A 27,721-nucleotide genomic window follows, 5' to 3' on the forward strand; every position below is an offset into this window, starting at 1 on the left:
TGGTACTTGGCGCGAATGTTATTTCACCGCACGCAGCCAAGCCCGTCCTGATAAAGGCGCCATCACCGACGCCAACGTGAAGAGTCGTCGTTTCTACTTGGTGCGAGTTGGCTAATTCCGTATCAGGCGATGATGGAGCGATATTTTCACTGGGTTGTTGGAGTAGCGTTGTATTTTCGTCAAATCCTGTGCAGGGTGTGCCTCAGCTATCGAACTCTTGGGACGTCCGAGCTGCTATGTCGTCCAAGCCGATGCCTCCGTGCAACCCTGGCTGGTCGTCATCATTCCCAGAAATCGAAGAGGGAACAGGATGGTGCTGTTGCGAATGTGCATGGCCAGAGCTTCTCCGATTGCCACCTTCGAGTGACCTTTGTTGGCGGGCGTATCCAGGATGCGAAGTCGGAGAAGCATGGTGTTCTTAAGCATGACCAGTGTTGCTAGGTCTGTCTCCGGATGACGTTGGAGAGAGCCCGTCCTGGCAAGACACCGTCCCAACCACCGAAGGCATGTCACCTATCCTCCCAGGGTTATTAGTAATGGTGGTGCCTGAAGAATTTAGAGTGCACTCCTAGTGGTGGATAGCGCCCCTCTTGCCAATCGCTTCCGATCGCTGGGTCTATTCAAGCAAGAATTAGCGTCGCGATATGGGAGAAGAACTGGTCCACAGGATTACTAACTTTATTTCTATATAACAGAAAGACCAAGCGGTCTAATGCCGAGCTTTCCATCGCTAAAAAATGCTTAAGGCATTCCAATACTTGATCAGCGGTAATTCTGCTCTCATTTGCCCTAAAAAGGCGAGTGAGGTCGGTAAGTAGGTCTTGAAACTCTGTTTTCAGCCTGTGCTCAACGCTCAGTCTGGAAGAATGGTAGATTTGAGGATAAAGAACCCAGGGTTGGAATTGGCATTCATTAGCATCCAACTTCACAGTCGCTCAAATCGATCGGGGTGGGGGAACAGCCCCTCACCAAGAGATCGTCGCCATCTGCGGGCGCCTTTTTAGCCAGCCACCAAGTTTTCCCACATGCGGGCGCTCTCAGCTAGCCCATCACGTTCATCCATGTATGCAAGTAGTCTCGATTCGTTACCTTATAAACCCACTTATGCGTGAATCAGGGGGAAATTCAGGCTTATGTGGGCCTCTAAGTTGAAGAAACATTGCTTGCCTTGATGATTCCAAAAAGAAACCGCCTGCACCCAAGCTCTGCAGATAAGTGATGTATTTGACCGAAGATATAATCCTCGTTCTTCTGCTATCTTAAACACCGCCCTTCCCCCGCCAAAGCACGAACACAAAAGTCATACTACGATCTAAGCAAATCAACCTGAAAATATGGCTTCGGCAGTTGCTCATCTTCCCGGCTGCCATGGCTCTCTGCTAGCAGAAGGGAAAAAGCCCAAAGTCCCCGTCTCCGATAACCCTCATCATGTTCAGACTACACTCATCTTCAATAAAGAGAACGAGGATGGTTCTCCCCAAGCACCAATATACATTGGAAAGCCAGAAAGCTACCATCGACCTACCATCGCTATCCCCGCCACTATCCATGATGTCAGTGGTCACGAGCTTGACTACACCCTAGACAGCCATGGATTCCAGTACTACTACCACGAGAGCAAACTGAAGGACTTCCTTGACGAGGAGAAGATCAGAGCAGAGTATTACCCAGAGACAGAGCAACTGCTCAAAGACGTGTAAGCAAACCGAAATGTCTGAATCCGAAATTAATATAAAAATGAAATTAACCGGCACAGCACTGGCGCCTCTCGGTTCTTTATCTTCGATCATACCATCCGCCGAGCGCCAAAAGACTGGATCACCGGGGACCAGCCTCGCGGTCCTATCCAAACCGTCCATATCGACGCATCCTACGACGGAACCAAGGCTAGAGTCTGCCACTACTTGCCCGACGAGGCACCAGAGCTCCTTAAGAGCCGCTACCAGATGATCAGTGTATGGCGTCCGATCCACACAATCCTAAAGGACCCGCTAGCAATTGCAGATGCAAACTCTACGCCCGAAAGTGCCCTTTCCCCTCTGAAGTTTGTTTACCCGGACTCAGAGGGTGAGTCATGGTCCGTCAAGCCGGATCCAAATATCAAGTGGTACTATCGCTACAAACAGACTCCGGATATGGTCACCTTCATCAAACTTTTCGATTCTAAACTTGACGGGAGGGCGAGGCGGGCGCCGCATGCTGCTTTTGTTGATCCAACGACGGAACATGAGCCTCCGAGAGAGAGTATTGAGCTGAGAGCTTTGATTTTCCATCCTGAGGATCGTGATTAGGTTGCGTCACGAGGTGGATTGGTCTTCCATTGTGCGGAGTGATTGTCGGCGAGCCACAATGTATGTATCAAACTGACTAACGTATTTCACATGCTAGCTGCGCACACAAGCGAGCTGCGCAGCTGAAACACCATAATAAATGCGATATGTGCTATACTCACATCTCAACAACCAACGTCTGTTTATTATTTTTTTAAAATGCCGATAGCCATTGATAAGTATTTTAAGTAGTGTATATCAATTTTGAATAGATCGAAAGCGTGAATTGTTATGGTATCAAAAATTTCATCTTTAAAACCTCTGAATATATATATCTCAACCATCAAGTTCTTAAATTTCCCGAAACTTCTTAAAGTGACAAAATATTGTATAATCAGCATTAGGTTGTAAGGAAAAGCTCATATAGAAATATATTTTTAGGATATCCAGTTGTAATTTATCGCATTTAGTTTGTGTATAGGACTGCGCAGCTCGCATGTGAAATACGTTATTGAGTGGCTACTTAAGAATTTGACGAATTGCTATATGTCAAGTGAAAGCATTCTGGCACATGTCACTAAGTCTCAATTAATCCGGCGGAGAAAGCCCTAGCGAGGGTTGAAAGCTGTTATAAACGAGAGTATACGTAATGCTGCGTCTAGCAATGCATTGATTTTATGTGTATTTTGTTTCAGAAAAGGAGAGATTGATGCATCCGTTGCATTCGACGCTAAGAAGAGAGATGCTGAAGAGAAAGAGATATATCCTACACGGGCCTAACCCCCAACAGGAAGCCGAACTGGACACTGCACATACACAAACTTGTCTACATACCACCGCTCCAATTCCTGCCTGGTAGAAATTTTCGTCGAGCAATACGCTGAATACGCGGACGTACAACATAGGGCCGTTGCTAGGATAGTGGCTGCGGGGAACCAGTGGAAATCCCTTAACGTAGCCCGTAAGCGAGTGGCAATTGTAAACGGGTGGCTCCTGAGACATCCAGCATTAACAGTGACATCGCCGGTCTCCCATTTGCCGAGGCTGTTTTTATTCGGTCGATCACATTCTGTATAGCACGGCCCGTGGAGATGCCCCATCGGCCACCGAGATGCGCATTTGGAAGTAATCCATCGGTTTCCACGGCGTAGCTGAGTTGTCGTGCGCCACTGCTTCCATGAATTTGCTAACGGTGTTGAGCAGCGCAACCGGGCGGTAGGACTTTGCAAGTTGGTAGTCGCTTTTGTCCTGCTCTTTTAGGACGACTGTGATCGAGCGTGGGAAATGCGATAGGGTGTAGCTAGCGCGTATGTATTCGTTAAACAACTGACCGAGCACTTACACGATCACCTGTCTGTCGATAGGCTTGTGGCAGAGGACATTTGGGATGCCGTGCTTTCTTGTTGCCTTTCCTGCCTTCGCGGTCCTCACTGCCTCTTACATCTCTCGTATCGTGATCGGTGGGAATCGGATCGATTGTAGGTAGCTGAAAGCGATAGTGTTAGATGTTTCTGCCGGCGGTGGATATGGAAAGAAGCCAGAGCAGTGGTCACAAAGACAAACGGAAGTGAACTTCCATTGAGAAAGGTTTGCTGTTTATGAGGGGTGGAAGTTCAGATTGGCGGGTCGATATTCAGCAGCAGGAATATCAACTCAACGAGCAGGGCCCCCTGTTAGTTCCGTGGTCGCACTTTGAAGAATACGTGCAGTAGATGGCTGAGGTGATTGCGGTTCTGGTTCGAGCCTGGCAGGTGACGGTTCGGCGGGCAAGTCGAGGTCTATGGTAGGAGATTCCTCCGGTATGGTAGGTGCTAGTGCTGTTGACTGGTTTCGAGACTGTATATTAGAGTTGGAAGCGATCGTTTCGAGTGGTAATCTGCCCTAGGAAAGGTGGGAGTTGGTAGTTGGTTGTCTGGGAGATGTGGCTGTTGAGTGGGATACCGTGTCGGGGTTCTCAAGGAGAGATTTCAAGTCGCGATAAATGACCTTTCATATGCAATATTTCACGTGGAGATGCTGTTCCTCTTCGATAGGGGCTCGCTGGAAGGTGGACAGAGGGGTGATCGTTCCACAGGCAAGCAGCGCGCAGTGCTGCTGCTAAACCCGGGGAGCTTGTAATGCAAGCCATTCTGGGCTAGTTGGAAGGGCATGGCGCCGGTGAGTAGTTGTCCTTGACACGAGAGAGCTCTGGCGGCGATGGTGGAATAGGTGGATGAATACGGAGACGCGGCTGGACGTTGCAATGTGGGGTGGTTTGTTCGGGTGGAGTAGCGGGGTTGGCGGTTTTGAGGATAGAAGATGGGGGACGGAGGGCGGGGAAAGCTTTCTTGCCTTTTCCAGTGACTGGATGCTGAGAGTTCATCTTGATCTCCCCGGAGTCGTTTTTCGTTTCTTACAGTTATTGCGGTAACAATGAAAACGCGATAACACAGAATTATTAAGCACATGTCCACAAGTCAATATGGTGCCGTAGAATCCCTATATTATAAAGAAAATTGAAGGCCCGTCATAAGAAGAAATATAAGTTACCAGCGCGTTCTGTCAGTAAAATCCACAGGTAGCATCATCACTATGCCGGCTTCGCGTAAAAATCGTTGTATAAGCTAAGCTTGAGTGCATGCTGTGTCGTTGCAGGCTTGCCGTCCGACTTCTTCAGTCTTAGCTGCATGGGAGGACCAGAGCCTTGGTGTAGCACACCGCTGGTGGGGACATTACCGGAGTCCCTGCTGCTGGTTCCATGACTTTCGCTCAGACCATCAAGAGACGATATCTGGGACTGGGTATGCGCCTGCATGGCGTGAGTATAGGCCTCCATGGCATTCTGGGGTAAATGGTTGCTAGCATTGGAGTCGAAGATGGATATGGGCATGGTAGGCTGTAACAGTTGTTGCGTTGCGTTACTTTCGGTCACTGGGAAGATCTATCTTGTCATAACGCAATGCTGTCAGCCTTACTGATCAAATCTTGAGATCAGCGCGGTCCTTTGACCAGCGATAACAGCGGTTACCAAGCTGAAAATATATGAAACATGTGGTCGTGGGAACATATGGGCAAATCCAGTGCAAAGAAGCGTCAATTCTCAATGACGAGGACGAGATCAGCTTCGACCGCGCTTTTGACTTTATTCGTTCCGGTAAGTGGTGTTCATATTTTCGTTCACTATTCAAGGAATGAGCTCTATATTCTGACTCTGCATACGCGACAGTTATCCAAGGAACCGTGGAAGAAGGCACGGGGAAGGCCGCTCCGGATGATGCTTCCGAGGCCGTTGAACTTTGCTTGAAAGTTATACGGAAAGCGCAAAATCGACCGGAATAGATCAGTATCAACGATAAGATCATCTGGGCTGCTCTACAACCAGATACGGGCTCATTAACCGGTAGCGACATTGACGGGATGGTCATCCACACTTACCGCGGCGCTCTGGGTCTGGTAAAGGTGTAGAGCCGGCATTGTCTAGCTAATGGAGTTGTTCAGACTTGAAAAATCGCACCCATAGCCCTCAACTCCGATAACATCTTCACGAAATGTGAAAAGAGAAATCGCCTGGTATTTATATCAAATCAAGAGCTGATAGAGACAAGCGGGAGACAGTTCCATGAACACTTTCCGCATGGTTCAGTAGCCCCAAATTTGACCCCAGCTTTCCCCCGCAAATAGAGCACTCACAGCGCATGTCATTTGGGAAGGGCTTGATATGCTTATTGACAAAGTACCGGGTGAGAGAACCTCTCGTACTTCTCCAGTCATTCACGCTCTGGAAGCCTGGGGTTACTAAGGCAAAGAAAGTAGATGGTTGGTCTCTTTTCTGGAGATTTGATGCAAACTGAGGAGATCGCTTGAGTAAAAGTGTCGTCGCTCTTATCCGAAGGGGTCACAACCTGATAGCCCTGCTGCTTCCTTCAATTGGGATACATTCCCGAGGCATTCCTGAAGGGTGTTGGTGGCGGAGGGCTGAGAACAAGGCGGGCATTGACCAGCGTAGATGGTCAAATCAGGATGTAATGTTTAGACACGCCCTATAATCTCCGATACTTCTTGGTTTGCAGATCCCTAAGAAGTAAGCCGCCTTGAGCACCTGGGGTTAGTGCATGTTTATTATTCTGCGTGTTGATTGGCGAACAATCATGCAGTGTCTACGGAGGACAAATTGATGCGACTCGATCAAAAAAGGCCGCTGGCATATTCAGCCAGTAAACTCATCACATTGGATTTCTCTTGATGTGCATACTAGCAAGAATCAAGCCCCCGATGACAATGGCCAATAGCATGAACAAAGGCGCCGGAAAGAAACCTATCGTCATGCTATATATGGTATTCAAGGCTGCAGGAATCACAACTCGAGCCATGGCATGCAAAAAGCTCAAAACCCCCAATAGTTGCCCCGATTGATAAATCGGCACATGGGCTGTGAGGCAAGACGTCAACAGAGGGATGATCGAATCAGTCGATGCAACAATGAGGGACGATATGACGAAATGACTGGGTACTCGAGATACAGCAATGCCAATGTAGCCGATCATTTGCAAAATTAGGTTCGCCTGGATAGCACCCACCTCCCCAAAATTGAACACAGCCGACAGATTTACAATATTCATTCTCCTCGCTCTTTGACGTACCCGGGCCATGACCATGGGAAAGATCACAACTAGCACCAGAATGCTCCACGAGGAAAGGAGCGACATATAGAAGCTCTGTGTGGTGGGCTGCCATCGGAACAAGAACGCCGGGTACGCTAATTGTAGTGAGTGCAGGCCCATCATGACACTATGAGTGGTGATTTCCATAACAGCCAGAATAACCATGTTCTTTTGCCGAGATGTACTCGATGGCCAGAGCGATTTGAGTGACTTCAAAACCACGCGGACGTAGCTTTCTCCAGAGGGCTGCTCCTGGACCGACCGGTCTTTATAGGCACTACCGCCCGACTGTGACCAGCGCGATTCCGGCAAGACAAAGACGAAGATTAGCGCGAGGGATAAATGAGCGCAAACAGCGAACGAGAACATCAGCTCAAGGGGGTTGGGCATCGCGAGGAGCACACCGGCAACGATCGGCCCCAATGCCCCAGCAAATGACAACGCTGCCTGTAAATAGCTGAACAGTCTAGGCCGGTCACTGGGGTCCGCCAGGTCGGTAATGTATGTCTGCGAAGTGGACGTTGCGGTAATTATTGAGCCGCTGAGACCCTCCATGGCGCATCCCACCAGGAGCCAGTGCATATTTATAGAATCAGGATACCGCAGTACCAATAACATCTGTGCCTCAAACAGCAAGTTTCCTATCACGGTGCTGGCGAGGATCGGCTTGCGGCCGATGCAGTCCGACAACCAGCCCAGAATTGGGGTCGATATCGCACTAACAAGACCTGCCGTCACTTGGCGGTATAAGAGAAACCGTGATAGCTCTGATTGCGCATCCTTGTTGCCCAAGCATTGTTTCAGCTCCCCGAGGAGATTGGGGGTGCCATGGTGTTGATAGGTTTGGGGGACCGGGCTTGTTGCGTATCGCTGGTGACAGATCAATGCAAACGTCGCATTAAGCTCGGGGACGGCCAATATGCCGAATATGAACACGTTAATAGCGTAGGTACAAAGGACCCATGATGGCTGCAGTATGGGTATGAGGCATCAGTAAAAGTGAAGATCGGGAAAAGGAAACAAGGCGCACCGATGGCTGGCGAAAGCACGCCCAGTAGGATCTAAGATTGCGGCTCATCCCGCCCTCCACGTGGGCATCGCAACGGTGCTCAGCAAGAAGATACTCCTCTTCATCTAGAATCATATTGTATAATATTGCGAAGGGATATAATATGAGATCTAAGATCCAAAATCTAAAAAAAACAGATCTCAGATCGATTAAGAAGAAAAGGAGGGGGAGCTCCAATGGGCGGGCCTTCAGCCGTTTTGACCGTTAAGAATGCACGTTAGCAGTGCACGCGACGTGTCCACCTGCGCTACAGGTCATGTTCAACCACGTCTCAACAAATGGGCGTGTATAGTAACGAAATCCAACAACGCATACCGGTTTAGTACCCACGAGGGAAGGGTCCCGGGGAGGGGTAAGATCCACAGGGTTGATCCATGTAGCTACTTAGCTGAAAAAGGCTGAACATAGGGACAGAAGGTTATGCAGAGAGCACGCTATCTCGAGGTACATGAGATGAAACATGCGGGCCATATGCTTCCCAATGTAGGCAAATACCCGAGCAGGAAAGATCCCGCTTTGACGCACACAATACCAGGAACATCAATAACACTGAGATGGTTTTCACGACGCCCATGAGTCTCCAACCGGAGAATATCAGCAGAAAATCTGGGCAAATTGCCTCCCATCGACGTCGATAGGCCCATGGTCACATGTACCTCAGGATGGAATTAGTTCGCAGGCACGCTCTAATAATAGGAGGTGAGCTGCTAATTTCTTTTGATTTTATAAGTGCTAAAAAGAAAAGAGCAAGTGCGTAAGCTTAAGAAAGCTTCCTAAGCCATCCGAAATAGCTTCCGGGCGTGGTTCTTTTACGGCCACTATTTAACGACTAGAAGACGAAAATTAGGAACTTACTATTAAGCTTAAACGCGCCTAAACTTATTTAGAGGAGTTACAAGTTATACAACTGTGTACATACTACATACGAATATCAACTTCGACCGCCTAATATATACATAAATACATAAATATATCCGAATACTAGTATCAGGTCTACTACAGGCCCAGCTTTCCTAGCCGATTGTCTCCCCACATCCCGTATCTACTCGCCGTACGGAGCGAGTTGTCTATTCGGGATGCAGGGTTTAAGATCGAAGACATGTTGGGAGGTCCTTAGATACAATTTCGGTTTAAAACGAGTACTCCACCCAGACTCTCGCGTAATGACTGCTTTTGGTCGGTTATTTACTGATCAAACCAAGGGTCATCCAAAACTTGTCTTGCTGAAGCTCTCGCTGACGGCTCAAACATCAATAACCTTCCAATGATTTGCCCTAGCCTCGAGATATCCTCTCTGGTGAGATCGGGACTCTGCGGGCTATCGAAATACAATTCTTCCAGCCATTCTTGTAAATTGGGCACGGTGCTTTCTGTGGGTTCACCGTTATCTGCTTTCATCGTCTCCCATATCTCGTGCCATCTTTCAGGTAAGTCATCACTTGCCATCTCTCGCATCTGGCTAACGAGGATAGTGGGTGTTATCAAGAAGGTATCGAAAGGCGGCTGTCCCACGAAAAGTTCAAAGAGCTGTCGTATCTATCAGTTTACTATTGCGTGGCGTGTAGCGTCGAGTGATTCCACATACCATGCATCCCAAACTCCATAGGTCAACACGATAATCAATGCGATCTTGAAATATAACTTCCGGTGCCCGAATAGGCAAAGGGGTGTGCAGTGTCTGGGGGATTGTAGAGCGTAAAAATGATTCACTGAAGTCGATTATTTTGATCGACTGGACCGAATGCCAACAATACGCCCGATATGAGGTAGGCCTAATGATATACTCAGGTATTCCAGGCTCTAGGTCTTTCCCGTCACGCCTTCGGACATAGCCAATGTCTGGCTTTCCTAGCTTCTCCATGAACTTCTCTTCGGTTACATTGTCCATGCAAGGCATAGTAAAGGCTAAATTGCGAGTATGCAAATCTATATCATGTGAGAATATTTCGAAATATTCCTAGAAGAGTGACCTACCTCCATGTGCAATATTATGTTGGTGTAAGCAATCAAGTCCGATAAGACTTTGCTTCGCAATGAGTTTCGTTAGTTTCCCAGGGAGTCTCCCGCCGGGGAAGTGTGCATCAATTGTGTCCGGAATGTTAGATCCCAAAAGCTCATATACCAGGCAATTATGAGATCCATTTGGGCCTCTCAGATCGAAGGTATCAAGCAGGTGCACCGTATATTTTAGACGAAGGTGATGGGATCCCAAATTCTTCAGAGTTTGGAGCTCTCGCGTCTCCCCACCATGGTCCTTTTCTGCAACACAAACTTTGACAGCAACATAAACATCATCCCTGCAGACAGGTAACTTTTTGGTTAGCTAGAACTACCGTTGAGTCACACGACTTTGCACAACCTTTGATCTCTGGCCGCCCACACTGTCGAGTAGCCTCCCCATCCTAGTTTATGCAGCACCTTGTACCTTCCAGATTTCAGGTAATCACCCAAGGTGACTGGGTGGTAGTCGCCTTGGCGGTAGCGATGAAGTGGCTCTGAATCAACGGGGGAAAAATAAAGGGGCTGGTCGATCGGACTCTTGTCTGGGTGGGTACATATGGACTTGGAGAAAATGCAAAGTCGTGAGATGTTCCTCAAGGGGACAGAACGTCTCGATAGTGCCCAGGCAATTGCCATGTAGGTGTGTCAAATGAATATTATCAGGCCCAGATTGATATGGGATGTGAACGATAGCCAATCACATGATCTGGTGGTAAATTATGAGGGGGACACGACATGTGTTGTTGATTCCCCCGTTTCTGCCCTTCTCAATCCGGATTTCACAATGCATTCAAAAATCACCCAACTCTCTCTTCCTATTATTGACAGGTAGCTACGGATGCTTCGAAAACTGGACTCGGACTATTTGCTCCTGCCGAGGCTAAGCCTGTTGGCATTTTTGCCGGTGCTAGGCTAGGCTTGGCTTTAAGATACAACATTTGCGCAACGCGTAAGCGCTAGAAATCGCCCAAGTTGACTTTCATGTTGATGCCTCAACAGACTATTGGGGTGGATGTAGGAATTGCACTTTGCATGGCAAGAAATACGACGCATTTTATCTGATCACAACAAAAACCGACGGGATTGTTGCCTGAGCTGTAATGGGGCATATATCGTCTGACAATCTGGCTAAACCGGAAATCCGAGCTAACTGCCTAGGTGCTGTAGACCTAGATTAGCCAACGCGCTACTCCCCAACCTATCTTTTCTGTCGAAATATCGCCGTTGTGGCGTTGACTGGAAAATACAATTCGAATCACAATGTCCATCCCTGGCTAGCTAACCGTAATTTAGCCTAATTTCCCCACGCTACCCCGGAAAGTAGTCTATAGCCAACGAACCGGCAGATGTTCAGCTTCACGCCGGAGATTGCGTTCCCGGGCCTTTGCAAAGTCGGGCTAGCTCTTTTTTGTTAAGAGGGGTATACGGCTATGTTGCAGAATTCTTCCAGTTTAAAATGAGGCTCTTTCCCGCGTCGTTTGCTGCAGTGTCCTCATCCTCTGCATCTTAAGTTACATCTCTGTCACAATGCGCTCTTTCGTTGCAATCACAGCTTTACTGGCCGGTCTCACCCAGGCTGCGCCCAAACACCCAGATCGCAACAATTACAACCTCAATGCCCTTGCACAGGCTCAGGGTAAACAATGGTTCGGCACAGCTGCTGATATCCCCGGCACGGACGAGACGACCGATGCTGCGTACCTGAAGATTCTGAAAAATCAGTTCGGCGAAATTACTCCGGCTAATGCGCTCAAGGTAGGCTAAATCGCATATCCAAATCGGACTGTTGGGTAATTCGCGACTAATGGCTAACTATTCTCGTGGCATTAGTTCATGTACACAGAGCAAGAGCAAAACAAGTTCAACTTCACCGATGGCGACTATTTCATGGACCTAGCCGAGCGCTACGACTCCAAAGTCCGCTGCCACAATCTTGTCTGGATGAGCCAGGTGTCAGATTTCGTCACCTCCAAGACCTGGACCGCCGAGGAGCTCACCGCAGTTATGAAGAACCACATCTTCAAGACGGTGCAGCACTTCGGCAAGCGCTGCGCCTCGTGGGATGTCGTTAATGAAGCCATCAACGGAGACGGCACCTTCTCGTCCAGCGTCTGGTACGATATTATCGGTGAGGAATACTTCTACCTCGCTTTCCAGTATGCGCAGCAGGCCCTGGCTCAGATCGGTGCAAATGATGTACAGCTCTACTACAATGACTATGGTATTGAAAACGCTGGTACCAAGGCAGATACTGTTCTAAAGCTTGTTAAGAATTTGCGCAAGCGCGGAATTCGTATTGATGGTGTCGGTCTTGAGTCTCACTTTATCGTCGGCCAGACGCCTACGCTTGCCGATCAACTCGCTACTAAGAAGGCTTATATCAAGGCTGATTTGGATGTTGTTGTCACGGAACTCGACATTCGCTTCGCGGAGGAGCCGTACTATACTGCTGCTGTGCAGAAACAACAGGCTGCGGACTACTACCTCACTGTTCAAAGTTGTCTTCAGGCTGGACGTCGCTGTATTGGTGTTGTTGTTTGGGACTTTTATGATAAATACTCTTGGGTGCCTGAAACCTTTGAAGGTCAGGGAGGTGCCACTCTTTTCAATGATACCCTCCAGGCTAAACCGGCGTATTACGCTGTTGTGGAGGCGCTTCAGGGCAAGAAGTGCACTGTTTGTTAGGCTATTTGTACTGGGTCATATGGGAGAGATTGAACTTTATAAAACGAAATTAATTGCCCAAGTCCTTTTGGTAAATTTAATAGTACTGACTGATACTTCGACTACTGAGGGTGTTCGTTATTTTAATCCGTATCTATTCAATTGAAAGCGCCCCCTCACTCAGCGGATAATCTAGATAACCCACTGACTATTAAACGGCATTTATCCGAGTCAAGAGTTACTCTTGTGCCTGTGTCTTTGCAATCGCTCCCGGAGCAGCTGGCATGAGTGCACCTGGAGGTGGCTGGTTCTTCCCTTTAAACTCGTCGCACATTTGCTCGAATGTTACCCACTCCACTCCCTCGTGGCTGTTGATATATTCAATGAGTCTGAAAAGAGTGCGTTAGTTTCAGACTGCCCAACAGGCTTGAAGAGTGTGAATTTTGAATATACCTTTCGTGCATGAGCAAAACATGAGGCCGACCAGAGACATCAGGATGAATTGTCATGGGGAAGACAAACTCATCGTACTCACGATAGAAATAGTCGAAGTGATCCTGTATCAAGCAAAACTGTTAATCCCCAGCCCGTAGTCCTAATTAAAATGAAATACTAACCCTCCAAATATCCTCAACATCCCGCGGATTAACCCAACCATGACTATTCGCCGAATTCTTGATAAACATCATCGGCGGCAAATCATCAATATACCAACTGCCCGGAATCTCCACAAGACCAGTGGTATTACCTTTGACGAGCGGCTTCATCCACGTCTCCGCCTTTTGCTTGTAGTCAATCTTCGTCCACGTATCCCCAGTCCGAAGCCAGTACATCTGGCAATCCTCGTGGGACATGGAATGATCATATTCAATCCCATAGGCCAACAAGAGCTCAACCATTTCCGCACTGGCCTCCCACCACGGCGCGACAATTCCGCGCGGCGGCTTTCCGCAGAACTCCGTCAACATCTTATATGTCTTGTCAAGGATGTCACGCTGTTGCTCTGTGGACAAATCGCTGGGGTTCTCGTGCGAGTAGCCGTGTAGCCCGATCTCGTGCCCCGCGTCACGGACCATTGCGCATTCTTCTGGGAAGGTATCCAGGGTGTGGCCTGGTATGAACCATGTTGCTTTGATGTTGTATTTCTCGAATAGCTTCAGCACGCGAGGTGTCCCGACGTGTCCGGCCCAGAGACCTGGTTGACGTCAATTTTGTCAGTATGACAGCGATCATCTCGAAGATACTTAGGCTTACCTCGACTGATGTCGCTGACGCTGTCCTCTCCTCCGTATGAGCCTAGCCAGCCAGCTACTGCGTCGATATCAACACCGTAGCCAACAAGAACGCGCTTTTTGCCCATGATGACTGGGATTAGTAGTATTATTGGTGAGAACGAGGTTGATGTTGAGTGTAAAAGAAAAGAAACACAATTGGCCTGGGAATTGGTTGGAATCGGACGTAGGAGGGGCACGGCGTAAATATATAACCACCTACCCCCAACAATGCACCGCGACAGACAAAGGTGGGGTGATCCCTGGATGATTTGAATCAGATTTTCGAATTGGAGATATGGATCCTCATGTAATGGATAGCTATTTACCCAGATCCCACTCATGATTCACTCCAACTGGCACATTCAAGGCCGGCGTCGCTAGCTTGGCATCGTATCGTCATTTCAATGGGTTATTCCCACCATCTACGAAATTGCTAAATGAAAATAGAGCACATTCAAAGGGATTACAACTTGTATTAGATGGAAAGTCTGTATTTACTCTGTACTTTGAGAGGCTTGGAAACGAAAGAGAGTCGTCTGCAGGGCCTGAGGCACTAACTATCGCCTGAGGCCACAACATCATTTCACCCAAGATCGACGTAGATGAACGATCAATTCCCTGGTTATAGATAGAAAAGCTCTCTGTACGGTCTATGCTTGTTAGTGCAATCGTATCCATCTAAAAAAAAATCTAAAAAAAAACACCTAGATTCAGAATTTGAAGACAGGTTGATCCTTCAAAGTTTCCCTTTTATCAGACCCAGAGGTTCATCTACCAGATGAGAAGATCCTCTATATATTTGCTGTTGCAATATAGCGGTGTTGATCTATTTGATTGAGTGTTAGCAATGGACACAAAATAGGACAGCAAGAGGGACTTGCATGTTGAGGGCCAAGATCGCCCACTGCTTTCGCACCAAGGAGGCGCCTGCATGTTTTCATCTCATCCGATAGAACTAGGGAGAGAAATTCCTTAGGTTAGCGACACCGCACCGATTCATATTTTGGAGCAGCATAACAAACTCTGCAATGTTCGCTCAACCCCCTCGACCCCGCCAGCAGCGAGACCCCAAAGAGCTGGCCTTCCTATCCCGACAGCCTTGGCCCCAAGACATAGCGCCTTGACAGCATCTGTACCGCGACGAATCCCACCATCCACCCACACTTCAACCTTATTAAACACATCAGGGCAGTATTTTCGAAGTTCAAGAAGCGTATGCACAGCAGGGGGCGCTGTATCAAGAGATCTGCCACCGTGGTTGGATAACACAATCCCCTTCACTAAAGGTGCATACTGAGCGGCCAGGATTGCGTCTTCGTGTGTCTGGATCCCCTTAAGGACAATCGGCTTGGTAGTATGGTGCGATAACCACTCAAGGGTATCCGCCCAAGTGAGCGATGGATCTGTCCCAGCAAAGAGTTGGGTACTGACACTTGCCGCTGTGTTGGCTTGGATGTTGATACGCTCATCGTCTTCTCGTTTACCCGATACCGGTGCGTCAAGTGTTAACACGATGAACTTGATTTGATCTAATTGGTTAGCTCGCGCGAGAATACTCTCGCTCAATCGCCTGTTCAGCTGGACATAAAGCTGCCATCCGAATATCTGTGTTGGGGGCGCATTTCCGACGATTTCTTCCGGAGATAGGGAGGAGTTGTTTGCGATGATTTGAAGCCCCCCGAAAAGCCGACATCCTTCTGCAATTCCTCTTTCTCCTGCAGGGTGTCCTAGGCGCGCCATTGCGGTTGGACTGACGAAGATCGGTAACCCGACTTTGTGACCCAGGAGGTTGGTTTCCAGTGTGCAAGTGCGACAGTCCACAAATACCCGTGGTCGAAACACAATTGAGCGGTAGGCTTGCGTGTTGAGATACTTTGATATCTTGTCGTCTGCAGCGGAAAAGTAGTATCCCCATGCTTTTTTGCTAATGATCTTTGTGGCTGCAGCTTGGATCTCGTCTAGGTTCAACAACGTGCTCAGTGGAGCTTGGATGCTCTCTTCGGGCGTAGAATCCATAACCGGCGGCTCTTGTGACTCGACCGTGCCCACAGATGACTGCTCAATCACTTTCAGAGTCTCCGGAGGATGGATCATGTCGAATTCCTCTGTTGTATCTCGTCCTCCCCAACGTAGGATAGCCTGTGCTCCGCCAGGATGAGTATCAAGAATGCCTGTAACCTGGTGGAAGTTAGCTAATTTGAATTTACCTACAAACTATGGAAAATATCTTACATCGTACAGTTTTCCATAGAGTATAACCCAGCAACTATCTTGGGTGTTGTGTTTGGAGACTTGAAATGTTAGTTCAATGGTCCTTACTCCCAATGTCCCTGATCTGATAATAATGACCGACCTTCACAAAGAGTAAACATCGTGACTCAGTTTATCATTTGGAACTAACCAATCGACGGTTTCTGTATATAAACAGGCAAGATGTGTATCATAGATAATAAGCTAACCTCTTTTCACTCTCATTTTGCATTGACATTGCATGCCCCCACCCTCATGAAAACGCCTCTAGATCCATCTTTTAATATATTTTACTTGATTGTGAGTCAATTGCAGCAAGCTACGGTCTCAAACAAGCTATGGTGTCGAGTATACTCAGACAGGTAAAGATCGGAGTTCTTATCTAGCATATGAACTGTGAGAACCCCCACTTTTGACCAGCTCGTGTGCTGCAGTGTGAATACCCGTAGCCCTTCTGGATGGGGTTTAACTATTTAGAGACTCTATTTGAGTTATGTGCATGCTTTTCGAATATAATTGGGTGGCGATCAAGTTTGTGGGGAAGGATCCATCGATGAGCGTTCAATATTTGATATGGCTGTAGACATGATGATTGTCGAACTAGGAATTCCCCCCACCTCCCTCCCTCTTGGCCCTAAACAGGAACTGAGGTTTTTGTTATGGTATAGTGGCAGAAGTGCTGCATTATTTCATACAATGAATAATGGCTTTGGTTATACATAGAAAAGTCCTATATACGGTTTAAGTGGTTTAGCGCCAAGATTCTAGATTTTGCGGCTAACAGCAATAAGAGGGCAGATATCTAAAACAAAACAGATTTCGAAAAAGACTATCAAAGCACTACGAGAAAGGGTACACAAAAGGCATGCAAGGCGCATAAGTGGCCGACTCTTCTTGTATTAATCCAATGCCAAATGACTGAATAACATTGCAGTATAACCATCTATCTAAATCCCAATGTTTGATGGTATATCCAAAATCTCAAAGCATCTTCTTGATCTGTCTATTACAGCGCATCGTGTCCATGTGTCTCAAAGGGCAATCCCAGACACAATATGCCGACAACAACCCACAATGTCGCGCTCGCATAGATTGGTGCAGTCGTAAAACCAGTCTGGGATGAGATAAGACTAGCAATGAGCCCTCCGAATCGAAGAAGGGCAGCTGCTGTTCCAGAACCTGTGCCACGATGGGGAGCCGGGAAGGACTCGGGAGTAAACGCGTACATAATAGCGTATTCTGTAATATTAGTTAGTTACGAAATCAAACATCGGGCTTGATGGCAGTCTCACCGAAATTGCCTAGAAGGCTGGTAATACAAGAAAATGCCAAGTCCGCCGATGGACTGTTGACGCCGACATATGCGAAGAGGAACACGCCTGTGACAGCGGCTGAGATTGCCATCATCCATCTTCTGCCCATGCGGGTGTTGACTGATACTGCGGCTGATAATGGTCCGATTATTCCGACGGCTGATGTGATGCAGTAGTTCCGATATGTTAGGGAGAGAGAAGATTTTTCTGTGAATTTGGTTGCTAGGTAGGACGGCAAGAAGGCGAAGAATAGCGGGTATGCAATTCCTGAATATGAGTATGAGTCGATATATTCCATCAATAAGTCATACCGTTTCACTTACCGACTGTCAGCCAGATGGCCCAGATAATCAATGTCTGTCTTCCGAGCTTTTTTGTTGCAAATAATGCACGGTAGTGCCCCCCGCGGAAGGCTTGCATGTTCTCCTTAACGATATCCTTTGTCGACATTCGCTTAGACTCCCCTTCTTCGCTGGGGGTATTTCCAAAGCGAGCATCGATTTCTTGAAGCATATCAAGTGTCAAGGGTTCTGGCTTGCCATTTTGCTGGGCAACATAATTGATGGCGTTAACCGCATCTTGGTCTCGTCCCTGGGAGAGCAGGTATCGGGGAGTTTCGGGGAGTTTGAAAGCGAAAATGCGAATGAAGGTAAATGCGAGGGCTAGGCCGCCTAGAGTGATGAGCGTGTATCTCCTAGTGATGGACCATTAGCGAGGAGATTAATTGTATATCTTGTGACTCTTACCATCCCATGTTCTGATTTCGAGAACACGTTTCTGGGGTGGCATCGGTTGGACAACTGAAGTGGGCTAAGAATACCCAAGAAATCAAGGACACAATCAGTTGACTAAGATTCCACCATGCCGAGAGAGCCGTGAGAAGATATTGATGACTGCCAGTGCTGGAGTTAGCAATGGTCCAGACTGATGTTGCCAGCCACGGGATTATTACCTTCCTGGCACGAATTCTAGAAATATCATTGAATCAACTGGCACATTCCCACCAGCAGCGGTTCCAATCACTGCCCAAAGTGCACTGAATGCGAGGAAATTCATCGACCCAGCAGTGGCACACAGAAAGACACCAGCAATGAGCAGCGTAGAATTAAAGGCCGGCTTGCGTCCAATGAGATCGCTCGACAGACCCCAAAACGAAGCACCCAAGATGAGGCCAACATAATACGCAACGGAGCTGTAACTAACTTGCACGATGCCGGAGAACTCCTGCTTAATAGGGGGTTGAACACTGCCAATGCCTTGAGATGCAAACTATTTGAGAGAAATGTTAGGGAGGGTGAGTGCGAGAAGAAGAGGAGTGATATTCCATACGTTATCGACTATCCATCCGAAACCGGTAACCACGAAGAGTTTCCATTGAAACCTGGTAGTGTCAATATCTCAATGGCCCAAAGCAGTGATAAAATATATGAGAGGCGTCAATACCAGCCCATCCCAATTTCCTCCATGCATTTTCCCACTAATTCGGACTTCAGGCGGTACGCCTTGGTGGTGGAGGATCCGTAGAAATCTTCAACCTCATAATCATCAATTGTTGTTAATTTAGCAACCTCATAGTCCGGAGCGCTGCTCCTTTCTGCTGGCTGCGTTTGCTTCTTGTCGACTTGAATATCGTCCATTTTGCAATTGGTAATCGGGTGAGGAATTCCTTGCTCTCATTCCAGGCACACCAGGTCAAATGTCCGTCTCTTTTAGGGCTACGACGTGCCTGCCAATCGATCACCTTGCCTGATAGTCCGTAAACTCCAGATTGATAGGGTTGAGTTCGGCTTTCAAGAGTGGAGAGGAAGTAATGTGCCATCCCACTCTTGAGCAAGATGACATCAAACCGGCTTAAACCAGTCCGAGAGCTACTTGGTGGATTCGCTGCAGTTGGCGTTGTTAGGCTTGCCGATCGATTAGCCAACCTATCCGACATGGTTATTCTACTTTTCCGCGTTGTGTGCCGTAGAGTATGCTAATATTAAATTAACAATGTTCTATACTGTTTCTATATTTTGGTGTTCTTCGACACCGAGCATCAAATACACAGAAAGATTTCAATGAATTGGAATATAAATAACACTAAGCACCGACCGCAGCAACAAGTGGAATGGCATCTTCTTTCTGTAAATCAAAATCTTTCTTGAATGCCTCAGCGCGGCCATAGCTCTCCTTGTAAGATGCCGTCACCATATCTTGCACGGTAATCGGACCGTACTTGGCAGGTTCACCTTCCTCACGACAGTTAGGCAAGCACTCGCAGATATAATCAGGGTTTCCACTGAAAAAGAAGGGAATCGAGTATCTCTCCCGACCGGATTTGTTGATCACACGATGGGTGTTGGATTTGTATTTGTCGTTCGCCATGCGCATGAAGAGATTACCCAAATTGACCACGTATGCCCCGGGAACGGGTTTGACCTATCTCCGTCAGAGTCAGTCAATGTTAAGAATGTATTTCGGTTGCAACTCACATCTAGCCATTGTCCGGATGGCGCGTCTAGGACTTGCAAACCATCAACCTCATCCTGCAGAAGCAGAGTGATGCATCCGAAGTCGGTATGCGCGCCGATACCGCGGTTCAATTTCTCGTCGGTATCCTGTGGCTGCGCGGGATAGTGTAGGTATCGCATTGTCGCGACAGCTCCGAGTGTGAGAGGGTCGAAGAAAGTTGATTCAACTCCCAATGTTTGAGCCAGGACTCCCAAAACATCCTTTGCCAGATCGAATACCGCGTGGTAGTATTCCATGGTTGTTTTTTGGAATTCCTCCTTGCTGGGGATCGTAGACGGCCATTGGTTAGGTCCGCTGTTCAACTTCTTCTCCAAATAGTAGGGGTGGTCTTCGGGTATTTCCTCGCCGATGTATAGGCCTTCTTTCAGCTCAGGTCCGGTGCCCACTTCTAGCATTTGCGATCGGAGGAGCTCGTAGCCTCTGTTGAACGTGGTGAGATCTATTTAGTTAGTATAATTCGCAATGAGTTGGCAAAGGGTCTTACTCTTGTCAACTTTGAGTTTCTCTTCCAGAGGGAGATCAAAGAAGCGCCTGGAGCAATTCATGACGCGGCGCTGCAAGTCCAGTGGAATGCGGTGGCCGGTGATCTGGAAAAACCCATTATATTGGCAACATTTGCGGACCTCGTCGATCAACTTGGTTTTCGCGTCGCTGTCTTGACCATAGAATGGAGAGAAATTCAAGATGGGCGGAGCTGAAGGTAGAGACATTTTGCTGGATAAATTGATGGGTTGTGCTTGTGTTTGCTTGTGCAGCTCGTGTGGCACTCAATATATTTCCTCGGAGTTGAAAAAGAGCTACCCCAAGACTGTCCAACCTCGGACAGAAGTCCGACATCTTGACTCCAGCTACTGAGCTCTAGCTCGAGCTCGAGGATGTGCCGTGAAGGATGGGGGTAGGAACACGGATGCCCCAAGAATGGGGGGGGATCAGATTATGCTGCTGCGATAAGGCATGCGGGGAAGACATGGGGAGAAAAAAGAACAAAAGTGCAAAATATATCCTATCTGGAGAATCTGGAGATATGGCGATTGGTCATATCTGGTTGGACATAGCTTGTTGTACTAGTACTACATCTGCGAATGTGAAAGTCAAGGGGTTGGAATGCTATACCGGGAAGGATATGTTGCTGAGTATAAGAACCCTGTCTAATAACCTCCGCGCTAGAGATTTGAAAATTAGCGGTTTGAACAATATATGATGATGTCTGAATTGAAATCAACTGCAATGGCCAAGGTGCCTGACCATGAAATAAACATCGGTGAAAGCACTGCGTATACAGATCCTGAGGGCGAAAGGTCTTATGTCAGGAAAATTGATTTCATTGTGCTTCCAACGCTTTGCTTGGTAAGTCCTCAGGCATAATACACTAAATTACTGGGAGTACTAATTGCTAACTTTGAGGCTTGTTTTAATGCACAGATGTACTTTTTTGACTGCATGGATCGGGTTAGTGCTTGGACAACCACAATGTTTGGCGGAAGAATACTAATGAACAACCATTCCAGAGCAATTTGGCAAATGCGAAGACAGATGGCCTAGAAAAGGATTTGCATTTGAAGGGAAATGACTATTCTATATTGATTCTCCTCTTCTACATCCCATTTGGGTTGTTCGATCTTCCATGGAATCTGCTGATCAAGAGATTTTCAGGCAGAATTATGCTGTCTATTAGTGAGACCTTCCCGACCTTTGAGGATCTAGATGGGGCTTACTGATGTCTATTTGAAAGTGTCTATTGTGTGGGGAGTTCTAGCACTCTGCCAATGCGCCGCTAAGGACTTCGGTTCTCTACTTGCGATTCGCATAATCTTGGGTGTTTTTGAAGCTGGTTTCTTTGCCGGAGCTACCTTCTACCTCACGTTGTTCTATACGCGCGGTGAGATGGGATTCCGCCTGGCGATCATACAGTCATTCGCAGTTTTGGCGTCTGCCTTTAGTGGACTTATTTCCTTTGGAGCTTTCCAGATAAACGACCCAAAAGTCAAAGGGTGGCAGTGGTTGTTTATTATCGAGGGATCAATAACGCTAGTCACCGGGGCTGTTGCATTCTTCCTGCTACCAGATGGGGCACAGAAAGCCTGGTTTTTGACTGACAGAGAAAGGGCGGCAGCGACAGCACGTCTGCTTCGGGATACCTCATCGGAGGTGAATACGCCATTCAATTTCAAGGATTGCTTTGAGTCATGGAACGACTGGAAATTTCCAGTGTGGTGTCTGATTACGTTCACTTACCCTGTTGCCTATGCCACTGCGATGAATTTCTTCCCGTTGGTGAGTATTCAGTCCTGCATCATCGGCATTTGCCTAACAATAGCAGATTGTTCAACGGTTGGGATACTCCGTCATCAAGACTAATCTCTGGACGGTGGCGCCAAATCTCGTCGGAGCAGTATTCCTGCTATGCGTGGCCAAGTCATCCGACTATTTCCGCGAAAGAACGCTCCATATTGTCTTTTCATTGACTGTTTCATTGGTCGGAATGATTATATTAATTGCTATTGACGTTCAGAACAACAAGGGGATAGCCTACTTCGCCTGTTTCCTGATGGCAGCAGGATCATATATTCCATCGTGTCTCGTCCATGCATGGCACAACAATAACAACGTACACGAAAACTCCCGAGCTGCCAACACGGGCTTTTTTGTAGGACTGGGCAATTTCGCTGGAGTATTGAGCGCTGGCACATTCCGAACTCAATATGCACCAAAGTGAGAAACTCTCCTGTTCTACGAAGAGCTATCGCTGACTGAATAGGTATCTACCAACTCTCATCGCAACTTGTTGTTGCAATGCAGTCTGCATTGTCCTTGTTCTTGGGTTGGGAGGCTGGATGCGTATGGAGAATCACCGCCGAGATAGCAAACAGGGACTAAGACTGAGAGATGATCAGACTGATACTAGTCAGTTCAAGGAGGGCGAAAAGAGTCCAGAGTGGAGGTATTTCCCTTGATGCTTTTTGTTTGTTTATAACATCCCCAAGTATCCCTACCCCACAGAAATACATGTTTTGCCATAATTCGTCATAACTCTTTCTTGGGCATCTACACTATTTAGGGACCAAAGGAGAGGAGGGAGAGAGTTGATTCCTACTGGGAGCAAACAGCCCGACTATCTATATAGCAACGAGGGGTTGATGTCTGAGGCATCTACTGCGGCCTAAGGCCACCACAACACACTGCCCGAGGCACAAATCCTGAGGAACACTCTCAGCAGAAACTTTGTGTCGAAACCGGTAGTATTAAGTTGATCAATTCCGGTTCACATAATAAAACTGCCTGTTTTTGTAGGTTTTCAAAGTGCTTTTTCATGCATATTGCTTCAATTCATCCCATATGTTTTTGTTCTTTTCTTTTTGTGTGCATGCCAGAATTCATTTTCTATCAATTCCATCTCTTTTTGCGACCAGTTCTAATCGTATGATTCCTTCTCTCACTGCATGCCGTACAAAAACCATGTAGATCGTGACTGTGTAGGTTCGTGTGTGTACGACCAAGCAATATTCCAAAGTGCATGGTTCCTTTGACGTAACGGTTGGGCTGTCACAATGCTTCCACATCTTCTTGTCGTGGTGCTGCACTTCGTCGTTGTAATTTGTTAACGGCGAGAGCAATGTTTGGACGTGATTTGTCCGCCAACAATCCCAATTCTCTTAATTGGTGCAGTTCAGCTATTCCATCGCTGGTTATAGATTGAAAGGCTTCTAGCCCAGCGTGCATTGTCCTTGTGCTCACTCGAGCTGCATTCAAGATTACCTCGACAAACCAGGCGTTCAGTGGACAACATTCGACAATCAACGTCTTTCGGTAGAACGATGACTGTTTTTCCAAAATGGGTTAAACGGATCTCAATCACGGAGGGCCCTCCGTACGTAGAAGATCAGCTGTTTTGCTGTTTTAATTGATAGGTTTCAAGGCAGCCTGACAACACAGTGGATCCATTGCAGAGCGTCAGTCCTTCGCCTCGCCATTATTCCAGCTGCGGAACGTTTGTATTTGATGCAGAGGCATTCAGGCAGCAAGGCAGCAAGGCTTTGCTTTCTTGCTGTAGTGACTCAAACCTCCCTTCGTTTCTATGGAGCTATAAAGAACTCCATGGCAATAGGTATATCCGACAGATCTTGATGCTTCCCCCTCTTTCTGGTCTTGCTTTGTGGTAGTTTGCCTCCATCAGTATTCAAACCCGATGCTTGATTCAGAATATATAAGCGAGATAATTTCGTAGTATTAAGGCTACTAGCTGAGGGAGAGAGAGAATGAAGAACCATGATCTATGCAATGTATGGAGAGCAGGGCATTTATATCCCGAAGCTAACAAGCAAGCGCTCAGTCTGCACAACCGGGCATCAATGGGATGATCCAACACGCAGAACAGTCAAGTACATACTTGGAGGCGGCGTCAAACCTGGTACGGTTTGTGCTTTTCACCGTCGTACATACCAGAGTTTATTCCCCCCTATTGCCAAAGGGTATATATAACAGATCTTCTGCACATTTTAAGACCTTTTACGGCTACATCTAGTTACAGCACCAAATGGAAAACATCTCAAAAAAAACTTTCAAACAGAGTACCAAAATAATACGTCACCAGGCTGCATAAGCGGCCGACTATTCTTATTCATTATCCTTTTAGACGGTTATCACATATAAGGAGAACAATATCCAAGAAATTGACATTAAAACAACGTCCAAAAACGATGATTGTTATCTTAATTATAACCTCACTAATATCAAGGTGAGCGAGATAAACCCGATTAAGTCCTGCGTCGTCAAGCGTAGGCAGCATAGGCGGCCGACCACTCTTGTCTGATATAATTAAACCGTTGAGCCCATGCGATTCTTACTGTGTGGAATCTTAGGATGTTTCCTTGGATATTTGGAGAACCCCCAACATCCGAAATCCCCCGGCCCTAGTGGCAAAGCCTAGACCTCTAAGTGGCTAACACTTCCATTGGCAATAAATGCTCTCGATAAGAGCTTTGGATATCTTATTAAAATTATACCAATCAGCAATTAGCGTCATTTCGTCCCCCGCATTCTTATCAGTCGATATCGGGGTTTACTCCGAGTAATTTATTGTCAAAGACATTGAAGTAGGCGGCCAGGCCTGGTTTCGCAAATGGGGCTACTCAACCATGAAAATCCAAGAAAAGCACCCGTGTCAACACCCGGGCTGTAGCAAGAGCTTCACGCGCGCAGAGCACCTGCGTCGCCATGCGCTCAACCACGAGCAGGCGCGCAATGGGTATACCTGCGAGCGTTGCTCTGTTCACTTTCAACGCTCTGATCTGCTAGGTAAGGCAACATGTTTTAGTGGTTAAACAGGTGCTGATAATGGTCCAGCCCGACATATAGAGCGACACGAGAAACGGGATCTCGAAGCTGGAGGGCCCGGACAGGGGACGTTGAAGACGCGAAAGAGAACCCGGAGAGCTGAGGATGGTTCTATTATTGTGCGTCCTTCACAGCGACAAATGAGGAATGCGGCTGCAACTCGATCTCCTATCTCGGCAGATAGTTCCAGTCAAGAGCCAGAATTACGAGACGCGGAAGAGTATTTCCATGATGGTGTCCCGTTGTCACCGCCTGGCTCGGGGACTGACCCAACATCAATGTCTATGGATGACACAGATCCCTTCCTGGCTTCGTTGGTGCCAGCTGGATCTTTTGAGCAATATGTTGAGCCAATGCCAGGACAGTTCGATGCAGCGGATGGGTCTTTTGGTGTTGAGTTGGATGGGATAGGGGATTATTTTGGAATGGACACTGGTATGGAGTACTCTAGCTAGTCACCCGTGATTCGTATGCTAACCTCATTAGCAACTGACTTTAATCTCCCATTTGCAGCAACTTCCAATTACAATTGGCTCTTCGATGTTGCTTCCCTCGACGATGCTTTCCATCAATTCAACATCCCTCTTGGGTTTGACACAGCGCCCATTTTGGAAGAATTGGATTCGAACCCCCCGGAAATACTCAAAGAATATGATGGTCCGTCGGCCTTGCTCATGGCCTCAATCATGGATAGAGACGAAACATTGGGGGAAACCACTTCACCCCCTGTACCCAGTCTCCCAGACCTGGATTGGATGTCTAGTGCAGCGGTGCTGGATCCAAACACTCGAGCAAATCTACCGATAATATCCGAAGCAGCACGAATGGGGATTCTAGCAATAGTGGCACACGCACATCCGACGAGTATTGATGGAAATCCCATGGTACTTGAATCGCCGCTCCTGACACTCCCTGCGCTTCAGTCATACTGTGATATGTTTTTTGATCGGTTTAACACGACATACCCTCTGATTCACCCACATACATTTAATCCAAGTACTGCGCCACCAGTGTTCCTCGCCTCGATTCTCTTCATGGGTGCGACATACGGCACGCGCGAGGCCCACCAATTGGCAGTAGAGGTCCACGATGTCCTGCGAAGCCAGTTACTCTGCCACCCGGATTTCTCACCACAAGCTGACCTATGGGTCCTGCAGACTATGCTTTTGATAGATTGCTTCGGCAAAATGCGAGCTGGTCCCAAACAGCGCGAGCGCGCACAGCTATTCCACTGCGTGTTGATCAAAATGATCAGGCGCAGCAACTGCTGTGGTATACGTGGCTTGCCTAACATGAATCAGACGGAGGATTTGGATCAATTATGGCGACAGGCTATGGAGGAAGAACAGCGGAAGAGGGTGGCTATACATTGCTTCATGTGGGATACGCAGCACGCAGTGCTATTCTCGCAGTCGCTGTGTATGTCTGCCTTCGAGATCAGATCCTCATTACCGTGTGGTCCTGCGGCTTGGGATGCCTCTTCCGCCCGAGAGTGGTCGCAGCACGCCTTCCGAGAAGAGAATAAGCCATTCCTCACCGTTCTGAAAGGATATATTACACCGGCGGCTGTTGCCCGGCCTCGAGATCTGAATGTCTTTGCCCGAATAGTCGTGCTGCACGGGTTAATGTCCGTATCTGCGGACCTGAAACGTCGCGATCAAACAACCCTACGGTCGGAGACCCCGAGCGTGTCGGAGCTTGGACGCCGCGCATGGGTCGGTCGTATGATCTGTGGAAAATCGATTTCGATGCCGATTGCCTTGCTATTAAACTCGCTCAGACTGCTAGCCCGCGGCAGTTCACAGGGCTCAAGATCTCAGGCTATGCTCTTTATCACGCAGCTTATCTCGCGTTGAATGTCGAGGTCCTCGATTTGCAGATCGTTGCTGGCGCGTGTCAGATCTTGGGTCGTACAGTGACTGAAGCTGATCAGGCACGGTCGCTGCGGAATATTACCCGATGGTTACAGGAGGAATCCGGACCATCTTGTACCACTGCGCGACAAGCGGCATCTTTACTTCAGGACGCGGTGTTGAGTCTTCATGACTGGGACCAGGCTGATTCCTTCCACTTCCCCTGGTGTTTGTATCTATGCACATTGGCCTGCTGGGTTTTCCATCGTGGACCCAATCTTACCTCTGATGAGAACCGGATCAACACCGATTTGTCTTCTTTGATTGTGATGCTAACTAATTGTCCCAGTTTACCTGAGCTAGCGGTTCTATCTGGCAAATATTGTCCTCGTCCTCTCGCAGCGGCTATGGCTAAACAACTAGCGACAGTCCGATGGGCCGTTGTTCACGATGCGATGAAAGTTTTGATGAGATTGTCATGATAGTCTTTGTATATGATAGTCAATATGTAGTTTACCCAATCCCACGTGTTGGTCTGA

The 27,721-nt window shown here is 47.7% G+C and overlaps 14 protein-coding genes across 14 annotated transcripts; 5 read left to right on the forward strand and 9 right to left on the reverse strand.

Moving 5' to 3' along the window:
* Nucleotides 1-1,334: 1,334 nt before the first annotated feature.
* N7471_006762 (uncharacterized protein) lies at nt 1,335-2,291 on the forward strand (the record flags this gene model as incomplete). The annotated part of the gene is made up of 2 exons (XM_057279481.1): nt 1,335-1,696; nt 1,757-2,291. The coding sequence occupies 2 exons, from the start codon at nt 1,335-1,337 to the stop codon at nt 2,289-2,291; spliced, it is 897 nt and encodes a 298-aa protein (XP_057139091.1).
* A 1,041-nt stretch (nt 2,292-3,332) lies between these two features.
* On the reverse strand, nt 3,333-3,652 carry N7471_006763 (uncharacterized protein; the record flags this gene model as incomplete). Its single annotated transcript, XM_057279482.1, has 2 exons — nt 3,333-3,570; nt 3,621-3,652. 2 exons carry the CDS (start codon nt 3,650-3,652, stop codon nt 3,333-3,335), a joined length of 270 nt encoding a protein of 89 aa, XP_057139092.1.
* Nucleotides 3,653-4,404: 752 nt separating this feature from the next.
* On the reverse strand, nt 4,405-4,632 carry N7471_006764 (uncharacterized protein; the record flags this gene model as incomplete). Its single annotated transcript, XM_057279483.1, has 1 exon — nt 4,405-4,632. The coding sequence occupies one exon, from the start codon at nt 4,630-4,632 to the stop codon at nt 4,405-4,407; it is 228 nt and encodes a 75-aa protein (XP_057139093.1).
* A 207-nt stretch (nt 4,633-4,839) lies between these two features.
* N7471_006765 (uncharacterized protein) lies at nt 4,840-5,139 on the reverse strand (the record flags this gene model as incomplete). The annotated part of the gene is made up of 1 exon (XM_057279484.1): nt 4,840-5,139. The coding sequence occupies one exon, from the start codon at nt 5,137-5,139 to the stop codon at nt 4,840-4,842; it is 300 nt and encodes a 99-aa protein (XP_057139094.1).
* A 152-nt stretch (nt 5,140-5,291) lies between these two features.
* Nucleotides 5,292-5,588, forward strand: N7471_006766 (uncharacterized protein; the record flags this gene model as incomplete). The annotated part of the gene is made up of 2 exons (XM_057279485.1): nt 5,292-5,403; nt 5,476-5,588. The coding sequence occupies 2 exons, from the start codon at nt 5,292-5,294 to the stop codon at nt 5,586-5,588; spliced, it is 225 nt and encodes a 74-aa protein (XP_057139095.1).
* Nucleotides 5,589-6,472: 884 nt separating this feature from the next.
* On the reverse strand, nt 6,473-8,054 carry N7471_006767 (uncharacterized protein; the record flags this gene model as incomplete). The annotated part of the gene is made up of 2 exons (XM_057279486.1): nt 6,473-7,879; nt 7,941-8,054. The coding sequence occupies 2 exons, from the start codon at nt 8,052-8,054 to the stop codon at nt 6,473-6,475; spliced, it is 1,521 nt and encodes a 506-aa protein (XP_057139096.1).
* A 1,110-nt stretch (nt 8,055-9,164) lies between these two features.
* On the reverse strand, nt 9,165-10,616 carry N7471_006768 (uncharacterized protein; the record flags this gene model as incomplete). Its single annotated transcript, XM_057279487.1, has 4 exons — nt 9,165-9,506; nt 9,565-9,905; nt 9,954-10,276; nt 10,339-10,616. The coding sequence occupies 4 exons, from the start codon at nt 10,614-10,616 to the stop codon at nt 9,165-9,167; spliced, it is 1,284 nt and encodes a 427-aa protein (XP_057139097.1).
* An 891-nt stretch (nt 10,617-11,507) lies between these two features.
* N7471_006769 (Glycoside hydrolase superfamily) lies at nt 11,508-12,665 on the forward strand (the record flags this gene model as incomplete). Its single annotated transcript, XM_057279488.1, has 2 exons — nt 11,508-11,735; nt 11,811-12,665. 2 exons carry the CDS (start codon nt 11,508-11,510, stop codon nt 12,663-12,665), a joined length of 1,083 nt encoding a protein of 360 aa, XP_057139098.1.
* A 217-nt stretch (nt 12,666-12,882) lies between these two features.
* On the reverse strand, nt 12,883-14,004 carry N7471_006770 (polysaccharide deacetylase family protein; the record flags this gene model as incomplete). Its single annotated transcript, XM_057279489.1, has 4 exons — nt 12,883-13,033; nt 13,098-13,201; nt 13,262-13,839; nt 13,899-14,004. The coding sequence occupies 4 exons, from the start codon at nt 14,002-14,004 to the stop codon at nt 12,883-12,885; spliced, it is 939 nt and encodes a 312-aa protein (XP_057139099.1).
* A 910-nt stretch (nt 14,005-14,914) lies between these two features.
* Nucleotides 14,915-16,406, reverse strand: N7471_006771 (uncharacterized protein; the record flags this gene model as incomplete). The annotated part of the gene is made up of 3 exons (XM_057279490.1): nt 14,915-16,096; nt 16,151-16,271; nt 16,378-16,406. 3 exons carry the CDS (start codon nt 16,404-16,406, stop codon nt 14,915-14,917), a joined length of 1,332 nt encoding a protein of 443 aa, XP_057139100.1.
* A 768-nt stretch (nt 16,407-17,174) lies between these two features.
* Nucleotides 17,175-19,118, reverse strand: N7471_006772 (MFS transporter; the record flags this gene model as incomplete). The annotated part of the gene is made up of 7 exons (XM_057279491.1): nt 17,175-17,407; nt 17,461-17,748; nt 17,805-18,175; nt 18,228-18,374; nt 18,434-18,750; nt 18,811-18,862; nt 18,925-19,118. 7 exons carry the CDS (start codon nt 19,116-19,118, stop codon nt 17,175-17,177), a joined length of 1,602 nt encoding a protein of 533 aa, XP_057139101.1.
* A 445-nt stretch (nt 19,119-19,563) lies between these two features.
* Nucleotides 19,564-20,705, reverse strand: encD (Fe(2+)/2-oxoglutarate-dependent oxygenase encD; the record flags this gene model as incomplete). The annotated part of the gene is made up of 3 exons (XM_057279492.1): nt 19,564-19,902; nt 19,956-20,434; nt 20,480-20,705. 3 exons carry the CDS (start codon nt 20,703-20,705, stop codon nt 19,564-19,566), a joined length of 1,044 nt encoding a protein of 347 aa, XP_057139102.1.
* A 517-nt stretch (nt 20,706-21,222) lies between these two features.
* On the forward strand, nt 21,223-22,949 carry N7471_006774 (Major facilitator superfamily domain general substrate transporter; the record flags this gene model as incomplete). Its single annotated transcript, XM_057279493.1, has 6 exons — nt 21,223-21,342; nt 21,418-21,444; nt 21,504-21,669; nt 21,728-22,269; nt 22,316-22,707; nt 22,754-22,949. The coding sequence occupies 6 exons, from the start codon at nt 21,223-21,225 to the stop codon at nt 22,947-22,949; spliced, it is 1,443 nt and encodes a 480-aa protein (XP_057139103.1).
* A 2,181-nt stretch (nt 22,950-25,130) lies between these two features.
* Nucleotides 25,131-27,664, forward strand: N7471_006775 (uncharacterized protein; the record flags this gene model as incomplete). Its single annotated transcript, XM_057279494.1, has 4 exons — nt 25,131-25,290; nt 25,339-25,764; nt 25,816-27,044; nt 27,110-27,664. The coding sequence occupies 4 exons, from the start codon at nt 25,131-25,133 to the stop codon at nt 27,662-27,664; spliced, it is 2,370 nt and encodes a 789-aa protein (XP_057139104.1).
* Between the last annotated feature and the right edge of the window lie 57 nt (nt 27,665-27,721).

The sequence above is a fragment of the Penicillium samsonianum genome (genome assembly GCF_028829775.1).
Source record: "Penicillium samsonianum strain IBT 33392 chromosome Unknown utg000003l_segment0_segment0, whole genome shotgun sequence".
In the NCBI taxonomy this organism is placed as follows: Eukaryota; Fungi; Ascomycota; class Eurotiomycetes; order Eurotiales; family Aspergillaceae; genus Penicillium; species Penicillium samsonianum.